At 35.9% G+C, this 17,085-nt stretch overlaps 1 protein-coding gene across 3 annotated transcripts in view; it reads left to right on the top strand.

Annotated features, from left to right (window-relative positions):
- Nucleotides 1-17,085, top strand: part of LOC135324665 (single-stranded DNA-binding protein 2) — a 193,657-nt gene that overhangs the window by 150,722 nt on the left and 25,850 nt on the right. For all 3 annotated transcript variants that reach the window (XM_064501385.1, XM_064501387.1, XM_064501386.1), the window contains 6 exons: nt 132-191; nt 3,536-3,602; nt 3,798-3,868; nt 7,929-7,996; nt 14,394-14,442; nt 16,385-16,420. In XM_064501385.1, the coding sequence (XP_064357455.1) occupies nt 132-191; nt 3,536-3,602; nt 3,798-3,868; nt 7,929-7,996; nt 14,394-14,442; nt 16,385-16,420 (351 nt within the window). The remainder of the gene's footprint in view (nt 1-131; nt 192-3,535; nt 3,603-3,797; nt 3,869-7,928; nt 7,997-14,393; nt 14,443-16,384; nt 16,421-17,085) is intronic.

The following is a 17,085-nucleotide window of genomic DNA, read 5'->3' on the forward strand; positions in this document are numbered from 1 at the left end:
TATGAGCACTCTGTAGAAATATGTAAACTGGATTCCTGAGATGTGAGCATGACACAAGCCATATGCCTAATGACTTAATACAGTATTTACAAGCTAATTTGAATTATTCAGCAGTGATTCTTTTTTCATAGCCTTTCATGTCCCCTCGGTACCCTGGAGGTCCAAGGCCACCTTTAAGAATACCCAATCAGGTAAGAACTTATCACTGATGCACATTTGTGTTCCACGGACATGGAACAGTGTTGAGAACAGGGAATGTTCTCGTGTTGCCTATAACATACAAATTTCTCTAACATACAAAACTCACTTAGTTTCTCTCCACCCTATTTCATCTGACCATTAAATGGGTATTTTGATACAGTGCATGATAGATACGCCATTCCACTTGCAGCTCATGCTTATGCTTAGTTGGTGTCTACACCTCAAAATTTATTGTGCCTTAAGCCTGTCTACAGAGAGAAGATATTGTTGGCTTGTGCATGGCTCTGCTAAGCTCGGCTGATTGATGCTGTCCCCTCTGAGAAGATGGTAGACAGTCTGCATAGTTGCTATATTCTGTAAACTTCCCTAACCACATTAAGCAGTTAGATCTGAGAGTTATTTTACTGAATTCTACATAAAATGCATCACTCCCTCCTATTCCTTCTTAGATGTGTAAAGTATTTTTACTTCACAGTTATGGAGATCATCGGTGAGGTACAGCTATCTTAAAGCACACCGTGCATCTCACAGGCACTCTGAGGAGTTTATGAAAGCATCAAATTCCCAATTTCTCTCATCTCCATCAAAGGATATGCATGCTTGTGTAACAAGAATGAGTAATGAGCTGCTGTTCGTCAGCAGAGACCTTTATTGGCCCATCTGTGAAAAGATGGTTCTGGAAGCAGATAACATTTGTATTTTTAAGTTCTGTACTCCTTAAGTGTAGATAGAGGAGGAGAAAGCAGTTGTCAGCAGATGAAAAGTTAGAGATAAGCAGACAGAAAAATATCAGCTGAGCTCTGAAAGAGAAACTGGGTCATTTATAAGATTGGAAAAGGTTGATAGGAGAATGGAATAGATTTTTTGTGCAACTTAGCCTTCCAGAGCTGCCTTTCTTGTGGTCACAGCTTGATGAGGAGACTCTTCCACTCCAGCTTCAGCTATGGCTATTTTTTATGTTTGTATGACAGTGTCAGTAAACTGGTCTTGAGCACTGCACGTCGTTGCCAGAAAGTTGAAGTTTAAATTTTTGTGAGCTGGAAACTTCATGTTGCAAGACTCTTTCAAATGTTCCTCCTGATGATGTTAGAGAGCAAGTTAAGTTATATACAACGTAGGTATTTTCACAAACTTACTTATAATGACAATTAACTTTCTTGAAGTGATCATCAAGGGACAATATAAGAGTGCGATTTAATTAGTGCTTTAGTTAAATATTTGTTAAAGATATATTGTAACTCTGTACAAAACACCTTCCTACTTTTTCACCTTTCAGTAATATGTTAGTCAAAGATACGCCGGCATTTGGCTTTCACCTATTCTTTTATTTTTCTTTCTGTGTTTCTGAATTATGTAAATACTGGCAGGTAAAAACTGGATGTGGTGAATGCTATAAAAGTGCTGCCAACTTGCAGCTTTAGTTTCAAAAGCTATTTTTGTCTGAACATTGCATTATTTTCAGTTTAGAGCTGTAGCATAATCTTAGTGAATTACAGCTCCTGAGATTCATTTACATTATGCTGCATTCATGAATATACTGCTTTTGGCAACGCTGCCATACTGTAAGTTACAGTATATACAGGCAGTATGTGGAAGTAATAAACTATTGCAATGCAGCTTTAAGGCTGAAGTTTTGATTACATGAAAGTCAATAAAAGTCACAGTTAAAATTCCCATTGTAACTATAATTCTATCCATCAATACATTGCAATAGGGACTGTATTTCTTAGGCAAGGAAGCGCAGCACGGGGCAGGCGTACCTAGCATAGTGCAGTACTGTGTAAGGATACTTGAGGTAGTTGTAAACCTTTTATCAAGGAAAGTTAGCAAATACTGAGTGCCTTGCTGGTGTGCCTGAGATCCCTCTCGTACTTGAACATCTCGTCCTGCAAAAGCATTTGCTCTTGGCAATGCATTGTGCTGTGCAGATACACTCGGTTTTCTTGAAAAGTGGTGCTCTCCCTGGGAAAGGAGCTGCAGTCCCTTATGTAACTATCCACACTCTGGTTACCGCCTGAGTGAAGCGTTCAGTCAGCGTGCGCAGAGCAGCGCCTCCCTCCTCCTCCTCATCGCCACCTGTCATCCCTGACAGGAATGGCCAGTTCTGCTTCACCAATATTCGACACTTCTCTGTGTATTTCATATGTTGTCCTTACATATCATCCTGACTTTAAGATGCTGAAGTATCTGTAAAACTCTGATTTAAATGATGTAGTCTCAGATTATATATATTCTGTAAATCTTTAAAAAATAGAGTACCTTTTGACTAGGTGTTAAATGAGGTAACAATGTGGATCTTAGTTTTGAGTTTCATACCTCTTGTGGAAATAAGCGTTAGGATATATGCAGGTAGGTTCCCCTTCGTGTGTGTCCCTAACTGCCACAGTATTTGCAAGTCACGAGCAACCGCTGCGTCCCCTCGGTAAGCAACACCTGTATTGCCTGCGTGCATCACTTTCATAATATCAGATTTACTCACTCCACATAAATTTTTCCTGAAGATGTGTTGCTGTTTTGAAATGTTAAATAGCACTTTGTGGACCAGTCGCAAAGATCCATTTATAACAACATTTTCCTAGCTGACTAAAGTTTAGGTAAGAGGCTACAGAAATTAGCCTTAAACCTAAATCACTTACTATCAACCCAAAAGGCAGATAAAAATTTGGGGGTTTAAAATAATATGTTTCATTTGGACTGGAGGTGAAGTAACAACACAATGTATCTTCGTGCTTGAAGGCAAGATTTAGGAGTAAGCTTTGTGACTGCTGTATCTTCTGTAGATGGATAAATGGCTTATCTTGGCATTAATGCCCTTAGGACAGTAAAGCAGAGTGGGAGCTAAAATATCCACTGCATCACAGCCCCGCTGTACCTCACTCTCTGAATGCTGTGCACTTGGCTCCGTTATGGCTTGCTCTCAGATCACAGCCATCTCCACATTCTGGCCTCTTAAAGAAAGATGCTAAAATAATGGTTAAGAGGGAAAACTCTGTAAAAACTGAAGCTTAGGATAAATTGCCAGGTAACTGAGAAATAGGCAGTGTTCTTGAGGTTAAAAAATAGTAAGGTAAAGTGAAGGAAGAATTGGGGAAAAAAGCGAGAAAATTAGCCAAGGGAGATTTTTGGAAATGTATTTATCTCTAATCCCGTGGAAGCCCAAGAGTTTGTCTGTGCAAAACCACAGTCAGTCTTAGGCATTTAGGAGAGTTAACTCTTACGTATTACTCTTGGCTTAGAAGTATCATCTCAGAATTAAAAACAAAATACCCGTATTTGTGTTTAACATAAATTACAGGGGATTATCTCCTTTTAAAACAATTTTCTATGTCTGCAGGCACTTGGAGGTGTCCCAGGAAGTCAGCCATTATTGCCTAGTGGGATGGACCCAACACGGCAGCAAGGTAAAGTACATTTCTAAATAATTATGTAGAATGCTCAAAAGTACTGTGATCTCAAACTTCAATCTTTCTATGCTTCAAAGTTTACTGCAGCTTTGTAAGCTCTTCATTAAACTGAGAAGGAATGATTTGTTAAAGTTGTTTCAGAAGGTGCTTCTATATTGGATGGTTGTTCAAAATAGTTAATTTTCTTTTCAGGGCATCCAAACATGGGTGGGCCAATGCAGAGAATGACTCCTCCAAGAGGAATGGTTCCTTTAGGACCACAGGTACCTTCCACAGATATGTATCTGTTTATTTTGACAGGACCTATTACTTTAGCTTTTTTGGAGTTGAAGACTGAATGTGCCAGAACCTGTTTGTCTAATCCCATTTTTCAATACATTTTATCTCTTTTATAAAAGTTAATTCTGAGTTGCAGCTCTGCAGAGTCTCAAATCCAAAAATCAGTTATTCTAATTAACAGTTGAAATTAAAATGGATCCTTTAACTTGCTTATTTCAGAAAAGTTATGTTTGTCCCACAGCCCGTATATGTTGCAATCAAAGGCTAAAATTTGTAAAGGAGCACAGGCATTGAGTAGATGTTTCCTTATCCTCCCAGTCTAATTAATTTCACTGTTTGGGAGGGAAAAGTCAATCTCACAATACAACTAAATTAGTCAAACTCCTTGCAGCAAAAAAAATCCCCAGAAATTACTGCAAAGATTCTTCTTCATCTGCTAGAATTTTGGTGAGTTCCAGAGATATTTTGGTGCAAAATTTAAAGTTCATGTTGCCATTTCTCCTCTTTATCAATCATAAGCATCTCTCTGGCTCTGTTTTCAAGGAGTGAAGCAACCTTGGATTGCAAGAATCAACCTTCCCCATAGTGCTGACCTGTTTGTAGTTGTATGTAGGCTCTTTGAAAGTGTAAAAATATTAGTGGATATCTGTCAGTATTACATTTTAATAATTAATGAAGTTAAAAGATAAATTAACACTGATGTATACCTGAAAAATGAATCCAAAAGATTATTTTTTTGTCAACTCTCTCAGTGAAAGAAAACTTTGATGGTGGTGTTTTTTACAGGTCTTGCTAGTATTTTGTTCTCCGGTGTGCTCATTGTGCCCACACTTAAATTTTTACTTCCCCATTTCAGACAATCTCTCTAGTGACTTCTTTGTTCTTTGGAATAGCAACTGAATTTTAAATGATTAAATAGCTTTGCCTTTTAAATCTGTTCATAACTGTCTTTACAGTTTTGGGTTTTCTTGATAGAAACTAATTGTGCAGTTCTACACAACATCTGTTGTGTGACCAACAAACTGTTATTAAATACATTTGTTGGTTTTTCTGTAGCATTGAAGTATATTTACCACATGCCTTTTAGAGGTAGAAAGTGAAGCTTTGCAATGCTGCCATATGAGGTTGAGCTGATACTTTATGCAGCACCATTAGTCACACAGCAGGCAAATCTCATGCCAGTTTTTATAAGGATGATTTTTCCATTTTTGCTGTCCCTTAAAATCCAGTGTTTTTTAGGGTTTTTCTTTCTTTTACTGAACGGCATCTTAAAATGGGGAAAAATATAGCTAATCTATCCAAAATTTAAGTTCCCAAATTAATCTTTTCTACAGATGCATCATCATCTATCCTTGTACCTTGCTTTTAGGATCTTCTCAGAAAAGCATTCAAAAAACCAAACTGATAAGATCTTTCACATCTATTTTCAGGTCCTCCTGCAGGTCTGCTCCTGTAAAGTTAACTTAGGCGTTAGCTGGGAAGCCCTGCTCCCTTGCTACACAGGCAGAAAAATTGGGAAACTCATAATGTACTGGTATAGGAATGGTTATGTCAAGTATAGCATATATTCGTTTATTTCCCAGCTGATATAAACTTTTACCAGGGGGAACATTTCTATGCCCATATGACTGTGTCTATACTATATGCTTATAGCAGTAAAAATCAGGATGGTAAATAATTTTTTCATTATAAAGTCAAACCTTACATAGTGTGACTGAAGTCCCCCCAAAACAGAAGAGTTACCTCAGTTCTATATTTTTCAGGGCTAGACTTTATTGAACTAAACAGCATGAAGCAAAAGGCACCATACAATCATAAATGCTTGAGTCTGTCAAAAGCTCCAAAGGATGTGGTTCGGGCTTTTTCAAGCAGCAGTTATGCCAGCTGAACAGGCGACTACCTCAGATCTGTGCCTGGCTGTTTATTCCCAGTCTCTCATATTAGCTGGTGAATTTCACACATGCTTCCTATTGCATTCTAGTCAAGAAAAATTGGGTTATCTTAAATATTTAAAAAATAAGTATTGGCTGATCTGGCTTATTTTAACCACCAGAAGTTAGGTAGCTCTCTTATAAACAGCTCAACCACTAGATAAGCAGTGGTGATAGTGACTTCTAGTAAAAAACTGTAAGGAGCAAATTAGGACAATAAGCTCTGCAGAAAGCACAGTGGAACTGAAAGAGCCTGTGTTTCAATGGTCTTAATGAAAGTGCTCTTACTCTAGGAGCAAGAAGTTTTTCCAGTCCTGCAGGATTCCATAAAGAACCTTAACCCAGGTCCACAAAAATGATTCTTGAACTAAAATTAAGAGAGGAGATATCCAACAGATCAAATAAGGAGAATAGCTTAGCCCTCCAAATCAAGATGGAAAAAATGAAATAAAAAAGTTACAGAACTACTGCTTTGTTACAGCAAGACTGTGTCATCTTCCAGATCCAGTAGTGCCAACTGAAGCCGTTACTGTGCTCAGCTGCTTCTCACTACCCACCACTTACTGCCCTACAGTTCTGACAGAGGAGCTGTTAGTGTGAGCATCCTCTAATCTATCATCAGGCAAAATTAGCTAGGATAACTCAGGTTAAATAAGTGGTTTGAGTTAATCTGGCTGACTTTTTGCCTGAGTGTGCACACCAGTTAGTCTGCTGGCAGTACAAGAAAAGGCAGGAATGAGTAGTGGTTGATGGCCAACAACTATTGACTAATAGTATGTCCGGATGACACTGTTGGATCTGGAACAGGACATCTGTTTGCAGCCTTTGGACCTATTTTTGCAAACCAGATAACTATGGGACACTTTGGGGAGTGTCTAACAAGGAAGAATTAGAATTATGGGCTTTTTGTTTCCAGCAACAGAACCTCTTCTCATGATTCTAGATCAGCTCTAGGTATGCTAGCGTAGTCATGCTATGGCTTGTATCACTCAACATAGATGCAGCACCAGGCCAACACTGTGAATCTCATTATCACATTTCTCCCAGATCTTCATGACTTCATGTTCACAGGTACTTGTGAATCCAACCAATACAGAGAACACCCATAAGTTTGAGTCATATAGTTTACGTAGTTTATGGTTTAGATATATAGTTTATAGTATAACTACAGGATATTAGGGTTTTATTATTGAAAAATAGACAGCAACAGTGGCTTAGAACTTTTTTTAAGTAAATAATTTTCTTGCCCCCTTTCAAAGTGCAGAGCTGTTCATTTTAGAGCATATGCTATTATTCATTCCTTCAGAATATCAGAAAAATATTGCAGGATTAACACAAATTACAGTGTGAATTAATGTTGTGAGGTGAGGCTGATTGTTCTGTTTGTGTTCATTTAAATAAAAAATAGATATAATTTAGTTTTTCTTGTAAATAGTAGAATTGCTAGGCTTTTGTCATAAAATCATCAGAGCACAAACTCTGATTTTATAGGCCTTGGACAATTTGTTTATTGACATTGTTATGACATTCAATACCATATTAAATAATTTTCATAATTTTCACATTAGTTACCTTAAACTGATTAGGATGGGCTCATTAGAAGAGATATGTAATGGTTATTTTATATGTTATAAGAGTGATATCTTATCTTGTAATTTCATACAACCATTTATTGATGCCCTGTTCATTAACAAAATCTAATTAAAAATAGTTCTATTTAAATTCCATAATGTAGAAATCTCAGAAAAGTCTGCATTTCTGAATTTGAATGAGCTTCCCTGGCATAAAAGTTGAATACAGTATAAAACCTGCCCCTTAGTGGCCATTGACTTGACCTCTATATGTGTAAGTAACGCCTCCTGAAATAACAGACATTTTAAGTATTCTTAGCATGTTTCTATTGTTTGAGTAGAGCATATAATTCTTTTTCCTTGGGGATAACAATATTACTTTTTTAAGTCAAGAATGGAAACTCCTGAAACAATGAATTACATTGGCCTATCCAGTTAGCAGTTATGTAGGGATATCATTAACCTGCTGTCCTTTCTTTTCCCCTCCTCTTTGGTTTTGTTTTTTTGTTTTGTGGTAGTCTGACCCTTGGTTATCATTGCAGAACTATGGAGGTGCAATGAGACCCCCACTGAATGCTTTAGGTGGCCCGGGGATGCCTGGAATGAACATGTAAGCACAACAATAAAATCTTCTAATATTTAGAAAAATCATTATTTCATTGTAGAAGTAACATCTGTGATACATAAGACAAGGGAGAACATGTTTTGGTTAGTAACATGCTTTTTTGGCTAATAACTGCAGTTAAAAAGAGGTGAACCTACAGCAGTTGCATTCTTCTGCATGCCTCTCTTACAGACTCTTTTGCTTTCCCTCCAAGTATGCACAAATACTGAGGTTTTTCTACAGGTCGAAGTTCAAATATTGGGAATGTTTTGTCAGTATAGTCACGAATATTCACTTGTATGTATTTTTCTAAATGACGTTGTTTACATTTATGCTCTTGTTTTGCTGATTAAATAATTTGCAATGAGTGGTATGCTTCCTTTCTGCAAAATAATTTTTACATTAGTCATTGTAGTGTTTTATTATTTATACTTCTGTAGACAACTCAGCTTTTCTGAGCATGTAGAAAATTTCATATGTAAAATTACCATATCTAGAGTAAACTACATTTAAGAACAGGATTTTAGCATAGCAAATGGCCCAAAATGAGGAATTTTCTGCACTTTTTAAAAATCCTTCAGTGGCTCAAAGATGTTTCTAAGATTAGCAAGCCTGGAAAAAAAGTAAGTTGCCTGTTGCATTATTTAGATTTCTCTCTTAATAGATTCACGGATTTTAAGGGGCTGTTATAATTGCCTTCAGCGTAATACAGACCAGACATTATCAAGGCATTCTTGTATCTTCACCCTACTTCTATGTAAATTACTCCTGCATTTCTTAATCAGCATTTTGCAACCTCTGCTTGGATAACAGAAGGCAGTATGGCAGTCAGGGTGTCAAGACACTAAAACGTTATTACAATCTAAAGCAGAGAACACTTTCTTTTCTTACTCCTTTTATACCTTTGTTTTTCAAGAATGAGTTTCCAGCAGAGTGACACAGAAAATACAGTCAAGATTTATACAAGCTTGTTACCATAAATAACCATTTTTACTCTTATTTTTATAGGAAATAAACAATAAGCAATAGATCATAATTTTCATTTCAAATAAAGAGGTACCAACCTGAAGAAGTTAAAGAGGTATTGAGTTAGATAATACTTTCAGAAAAACATCTAATCCAGCATATCCTTAATTTCTTCTGATTTCCAGACATACCTTGAATTCTTGAAGCAAATAAAATAAAATCTAAAGTTGGGTCTTACTCTATCATAGACCTCATATATTGGACTCAAGACAATTCTGGGAATCTTCCCAAGGGTAGGCATTTCTTCTTTTAAATAAAATTGATGTAGAGAAAATATCTAGGTATTTGAAATTCAGTGCGAGTATAACATAAGCAGTACATAGATTTCCTTAGAAGGAGATTTAATGATAAGAAAAGAAAATGTAACTTTCTAAAATACAATGTTCTGGAAATAAAATTCAGGATAGGTAAGATATTTTGAGGGTATTTATCCACATAAATGAGAATTTACATATAAAAGATAAGCAAACAGGTTCCTGGATAAAAAAAAGAGCTCCTCATCTTCCAGAAAGCAGAGAAGAATATGGTTATGGGTTGAAATACTAATATTTCCACATTGCAGCATTAGATAAGCACATTTTATCTGGTGTTTAGTAGACATACATCGGTGGTGTTCTTTTAATTCAGTGATGTGGGAAGTGCATTTTCCTTTGAACTTCTGCGTTCTGTTGAAGCGGGTGCCATGAACTGCAGTCCTTTACTTGGGGAATTCATGAGCTTTGATACAGGGTATGATTTCTTCTGAGAGCCACATGATGTAACGATAGCTATCTGTGCATCTATCAGGCATATGCTGTGCTCCTTTGCATTTCTTACAAACTCATCTTTACTCCAGTTCAGCTGCAAGCAGGAACACAAAACTGTTTCCTGGTTTTGAACAAGACTTCACACTGTCCTGTGCCATATAATGGACTTTAAAGGCTTAAGAAAGTATGGAGTACTAGTTCTAGAGTATTAGGCTATAGCGTATGCTGATCTGTGTTATATGCTGAGTCACAGACCTTTGTAAGCCATGCCCTTATTTCATGCCTTCTATGTGAATAATTTTTCAGAACATATTTCTTTACTGTCAAACTGATTATTTTTTTCTTCTCATAAATAGAGTGGCATATACTCATCAAAAGGAGAATAAAGATTTAATGGTGGTTTGGCAGCATAAGCCTTTTTTTTTAAACATCAGCTTGGTTTCTTACTGTGAGTTAGTGCTGTCAATTTTGCATGAAATCTGGTAGTACTAAGTTCTTACACTGTGAAATCTTGATAACGACTTGGTGTCTGGGCAGTTCCAGCATTCAGAATCAGTCAGAGTGCATCTAAGGATAACCCATGGGCAGTGGCAATAAATGGGCCCAAATGCATTAGAATTCATTCTTTCTATTATCCCTTACGATTTGTGTAATGCACGATACTAAGAAATACCAGTGTAAGTCATTTACTGTACTTAAATTTCTATGGAAGATGATGAGTTTCCTCTTGCATGTATTATGTATAGTGTATATTAATTTACATATGTCTTCACATATACATATCTTCTTCTTACATTTTCCTGTGTTGTACTCAATGTTTTTGGATTTCTGTCTATGTTAAAATATAAAAATATGTATACTCTACAAAACCAGTTGCCATTTTAAAATCCAGCCTTTTCTCCTGGGAAAGCTCACAGGGAAGCTGTTTTGTTTAAGAGCAAAATATATGCCAAATATAATTTTACATTTTTCTGGATGAAAAAGTGTGCTCTATTGTCAAAAATGGCAACAACCAGCCAGAGAGCTCATAGGCAGTATTTCAGTCCAGGAGCACATACTCTTTAAATGTAGTACTGCTAAATAATTGCTTGCTCCATCCTAACTGATATGTATCAGATCACTATTTGAAACAGCTGATATATATCCTGTGTCTTTTTAAAAATAACTTTATTTTAACTATAAGGTTTTAAGCCAAACTTTGGTGTAGCAGTTGTTAGTAAGATGTTATTTCTTCATGGAAAAATGCCCTCTTTGGGAACAAAATAGTAAATTTCAGGGAGCTGTGTTAAATTTCACTGGCACTTTTTAATGGCCTGTGTGACCTGCAATGCTGGATAAAGCACTAAGAATATCTCAGTCATGCCTGGAAAAAAAAGTCACTTTATTTTTTAACTTCAATTCACAAACCTGTATCTGGATGTTTAATTTCCTGGTAGAATATGTTCACCCATTAGGAAACTGAAATACTTTATTTTATTTTTTCGAAATACTGGGATCAAGGGTATAGGACTTACTTTAAGAGTGGAATGCAGCTGTAATTAGTCATAGCAGTGGATCCTTTGTAAATTACTCTATTTTGGAATTGGTACGTTCACAGTAATGTTTTATGACTCCATTGATGCTTCCAAAACAAACATTTAATAAAAGGGAAAAACACTGCTTGCATTGCTTTGAAAAAAATTTGCAGATAGGTTTTTTGTGTGTGCTTTAAAAGCCAACAACACTCAGCTCTATGTAAACCATATGGCTTTCAAGCAGAATCTGCTACAGAGTCTTCTAAATCTATACTTAGAGCTGTCCATGACTACCAGTAAATTTGCAAATTCCAACAGCTTTTTAGATGAAGGGTGAGCTTCCTCCTAGGAGTGTCTGCAGTGCAGCCTGCAGGATAATGCAGGCTTTAAGCCAGTTTAGCTTTAAACAAAACTTGCATGCTTAGCAAAAGCACCATGAAGCTGAGAGGAATTCGTGTTGCAGTCTTCTCATGGACCCTATGAAGCTTTCAATGTTGCTGTGGCTAACCTTAGTATGTATCTGAGTTAGCTTTTTCATATCTCTGTACTTCATAGTAATCTGCATTGTAGTCATGGCATTATTCAATTTGATGCTTTTTACCAGATAGATTTGTATTACTTAATATCATACAGGCAACTGCAGAGTTTTGGGATGAAAACACACTTCCAGTATTGTTACATATGTTCCTGATTTCGCAGAAAAAATCAGTTGAGCCAAATATTGTACATGATAGAAAAGAAAGAAAAAGCATCAAATATCTCACCTTTAATTTTTGGCGGCAGAGAAATTGCTGAGTATTTATCCTGAGCATCATGTCTGCAAAAATTACTTGCGCCTGGCATTTCTTGCATGAGTACTATGAGTGCCTTTCGCCACTTCATCTCCCCTTTTCCCACAGCTGGATAAGGTGGCTGCCACTCCTTGTTAAAACCCTTCATGGAGGTATCTTCCAACAAATGTGCCACACAAAATATCGTATGTAGAGCTGTTGGAATGATAGATTTTTAGCTTTCATGGAAGAACTATTTAAGCTGAGAAGGAATACATCTGGGGTTCACTCAAAAATGTTTGCCTTTTCTGAAAGGGGAAGAGTTTTAATAAAAAGACCCTGTCCCACATTTCTGTCTTTCCAACCTCCCAGAAATAATTTAACAGCATAAATGAAATGATTCATTTAATTTTAACTTTATTTATTTCAGTTGATTGTTTAGCCAACTTCTTTGTAGTTTTATCAATAATGTACAAAAAAGTAAGAAAGATTCAAGATTAAATTCCTAAGGCAACATACCCACTTAATAGTTTTCAGTTTTGTAAAGCTTTAGGTAGAAAACTGCCTGAACTGGTTAATAAAGCCTGCTTTTCTCCCTGTATTTAAATCGCTCTGCCTTGCTGGGTACACAGTGCTGGGTAATGAAGTTTTTCTAAAGCCAGTAGGGCCAAAATCCCATTTTAAGAGCAAAAGTTTTGTCATCTGCTTGCCTTTACGTTGTCAAGGCCTTCAAAAAGTGATTTCATCCTATTTATAAATAGCTAGGAATGCCTAATGCTACCAGGAATAATTATAGTTATTCATATGTTATGACTATGAACATTGAGATTTTACCTGCCATATGGTTTAGTTCCCTCAAGACTGTTAAAAGAAGAAGCCTAACCACCAAACTATTCTGCCAAGCTCAGTTAAAATTGAGCAAGCTAAGATAACAGCAAGAATTGTGAGAAAAGAAGTCCTCTGTCAGGAAAGGAGTTTTTCCTTTTTCCCTTTCTCCATTCTGCTTTTAGAGTCTGTCTGATGTTTAGTCTGAGTTAGCTTTATCAAAGACTTCTTTCACCTGTTATACTCCTGTCCCTGCTGCTAGGACACTGCCACTTAATCAAAAAGATCCCATTTGGAAAAGGTGGAACAGAAGAATGTCAGACAAGTTTGAAAGCTCCATTTTGTCGGGTGTATGGCCTATGTCATGTTTCTGTGATTTCTGTGGAGATAATGTAGCTTTAGTCAAGTAGCAAACTATTCTTAAATACATATCTAAATGTATGTTAAAATCTATGGATAAAATGGCGTGTTTTCAATTTGTAATATATGATATATGTAAATTTATATATAATTGTTATGCTCCTTAGATACATATGGTAGCAATACAATGTACAAAGTTCATGTTTTCTACTGAGAATGGCTTGTTTTTCTAAAAAATTGTTTAAATTGAAACATTTACAAGGAACTAGCATTACCTGTACTAATGAAACTGAAGTCTACTTGCAGTGTTCTATAGATCTATAGATCTATAATCAATAAATGTTTTTACAGTCCTTCAGGAAGGTATTTAATTATGTAAGCAAGAGTAGAGTTTCTGTGACTGAAATGGCATTTAGTACCTTTCTGCTTTGACCCAGACTGTAAACAGACTTTTGCAGAACATGTGATACTTCCTCCAAATATTTTAATAAGTGCAAACAAAGTGCAAAGAAAAACACTCCTCATGAGAACTTAAAGAATTTTGGAATTTGTTTTTCTCTCTCTTTAAAGCTTCTGTGCCTCAATAAAATGCCACATTTATGTAACATGGAGTTAAATTCTCCCTGGACAAGAGGAAAGCACTGTAGCAGACACAAATTTGCAGTGGCTTTCAAATCATTCTATCAAGAACACAATAGGAGAAGGTCTGATGCTTCCAAAATTTGCAAGTGTTCTGAGACGAATGCAAAACTCTGTCATCTCCATTATAGGCTCTGTGGTCACGGAGGAGGGGCTTGATATGATACACTTCTAACAGGTAGTATCCTGAAAATACAGAAATGCACAGAATGAGTTAAGAACTGAGATGTCTTAAATATAAAGGCCAGGGTTGTGATAATAAATACATGATCTTTAATCATCTTGCAAGCTGTTAGATGAAGAAGGTAGTGCAACAATGATAATTTTACCATAACATTATAACTTGGTGTAGTTACAGTTTATAATCACATTTTTTTACAATTAAAAAAAGCTGTCTCCTAACTTACTTTGGGAACAGATTACTTTGAAACATTCGTTTCCTCGTAATTGGTCAGAAGCCAGGTGGGTTGTTCTATTTTGTTTTGTTTTTTGAAGTAAACTTATCTTTTGTCCTCTGTTACAGGGGTCCAGGGGGTGGTAGACCTTGGCCAAACCCAACCAATGCCAATTCTGTAAGTAAATATTTAACTATATTAGATATCATCTCATATTTAAGGAGTTATTTCTCTATGCACCAAACAACAATAAAAAAATCCAGTCCACTCAACAAACAGCATGTTGCTATAAGGCCTGCTTTATATTTTTTTCCCACTATAGTATGTTCCTGTCAACCCTAATGCCATGTAACACCTCTGCATCTCCACATCATTTGCAGAATTTCCTTAACCAAGAGTTGTCCTGGGTTATATTTAAAATATTTTTTAGCTTCCTTCAGTGCCAGGCAGAAAAGTTGGGTCAGTGCTTTCTGACCAGTCAGCTCTACAGAAATCCCAGCTTGAGAAGATATTCCCTAATGTGTGCACACTTATGTTGCATAGACAAAATCTCATTTGTTCTTGTTAATTAGGGAGCATGGAATCATAAAGCAAATGCTTACAAGACACCAGCCATTTAGATATGCTTTCTGTAAAAAACAGTGCACCCTCTTGAATTTTTTTCCAATAACTACAAATGAGGTTATTTAATAGCAGCCTAAAGAAAGAAGCAGTCAGTAAGGCATACCACATGAAGAGCATTGGCTGCTTTTTCCTCAGAAAGCCCATAGGTAAAGTTTTCATTTTACTTCAATGGACATATGTCATTAGTATTAAAACGTGTCCCTTTCTAGCATTTACAGTTGCATAAGATGGGTCTGGCTTGCCAGAGGATATCAGTTCTTTTTATTGTTCTCACTTTTGATTTTTTATTTCTACTGAATTCCAGTTAGGAAAAAAAAAAGAGCTGAAAGTCTTCCTCCGCCTACTTTTGTTTGCTTACTTATCTACTAAAATGGACACTAGGATATTTTTCAACTGAAAATTAAAATGTTTTCATTCTATAAAATTAATTGAGAAGTCCAATACTAGATACCTTTGTAAAAATTAGCTGTCTGACAAGTTGTCTACAATCTTTTAAGATGCTTATTCTACAAAATAATTTTGTAGTTTCTTAATTCAGTTTCTTAATTCTTACCCCATCCTACTATAATGGTATTGCTCCCTGCTCCTCCAGAGAGAATCTTCACAAAGGCTATTGCATAAAGAAGAAAACTGGATTATTCACAGGCAACTGGATTTCTCCAGATATGCTCTGTAACAAATGCCACAATTGAATTTGAAATGAAATTAGGACACTGTCCTTTTGTAAAAAGACAGAATAATGCACAGAGATAAAATGGGTATCTTCTAGGCTGAAGGAATAGAGTGATGCTTTTCTTTTTATCATCTGGATTTTAATGTAGGTTCAGTACATATAGGAACAAACAAATTTAGTTCCTGTTCCAGATGACTTTGAAGTCCAGTGAGTAAAATGCAAGCATGTGCTGCTAAAGTTTACACTTTATAATGCATATTACCTTAATAATCTTATAGCTGAACCTTTTACTATAGATTGTAGATCTTTACAGAGCTTATTGTGGTTCCCAGAGTAAGAATCATAAAATTCTTGTGACGGGTGCAAGGACTAGATTTGGTACTAGAGTTTGTAACTTGGTATCTTCAAAGAGTGATGCTGGCCATTCAGTACACATGCATCGCTTATTATGAAACAATAGAGAATAGATATCAGACCTCAACCTGCAGACATTTACATATGGGCATTATATTGTTCCTATTGATTTAGTAGAGTGGCTACCAGAACACAATAATCTTAAATGGAAATATTTTGATTTGAGATATTTGATACTAAATTCTTTTTTTGTCTAAAGTGCAAGTTTTATTCTTGAACGTATTTACAATGGAGACTTGTTGATTAGGATTTTTGTGCTTGTTAACAGTAGCATTTTCCCCATAATCTTTTACTTTCTCTTTAAAATGAATTATACAAACATGCTTTCAAATATGGCTGCAAGTAACTATGTATGAATTCCATGTCAACGCTGAAGAAATTACTGTTTTGTTTCTGTTGATATCACAGATACCTTATTCTTCAGCATCTCCTGGGAACTATGTAGTAAGTACACTTGTGTGTGTTTGCTCATTAGAATAGGTGTTACATTTTATTTAGGCAAAGAAATAGTTGTCCAGATGTTAAGAAGAACCCTTGTGTATTGATTGAGAACAAAACATCTGATCTGCATTTAGTTGTTTTGTCCGCCATCTATGGTGCATATGTTGATGTTCATTACTAGAATCATTATCAGTCTGGTCAAAGTTGCTCTGAGTACTGTATTTTATTTCAGCATATGTTTCTTTAACCAATACAGTATCTTGTATTCAGTAATAAAGGACAAACTCCCCCAGCTTTTTTGGTGATGTAATATTGTATGAATTTCTGAACTTCTTGAGGAAAAAAAAGTATTTGAAAAATTAGAAGAAGATTTTCTCTCACCAAGGATGTATAAAAGAGTCCCCATAGCTAACATTTGAAGGAATATTTTTATTCTTTCTTCTAACAATTACCTTCTGGAGACATGAAAACACTTTTTTCCCCATAGTCTTTATTTCACAGTCATTGTCTTAGTTTATTACAGATTAGTCAATATCATTTTATTTTCTTGGTATCTGCTTTAGAATGAAATAGTTCACACTTCAGAATAGTATCCCATACTGATTTCTCATTCAGAAGAGCACAAAATGCTAATAGCCTCTCTGAAATCTCAGAAAAACATTTTACCT

Source organism: Dromaius novaehollandiae, chromosome Z (genome assembly GCF_036370855.1).
Source record: "Dromaius novaehollandiae isolate bDroNov1 chromosome Z, bDroNov1.hap1, whole genome shotgun sequence".
NCBI lineage: Eukaryota > Metazoa > Chordata > Aves > Casuariiformes > Dromaiidae > Dromaius > Dromaius novaehollandiae.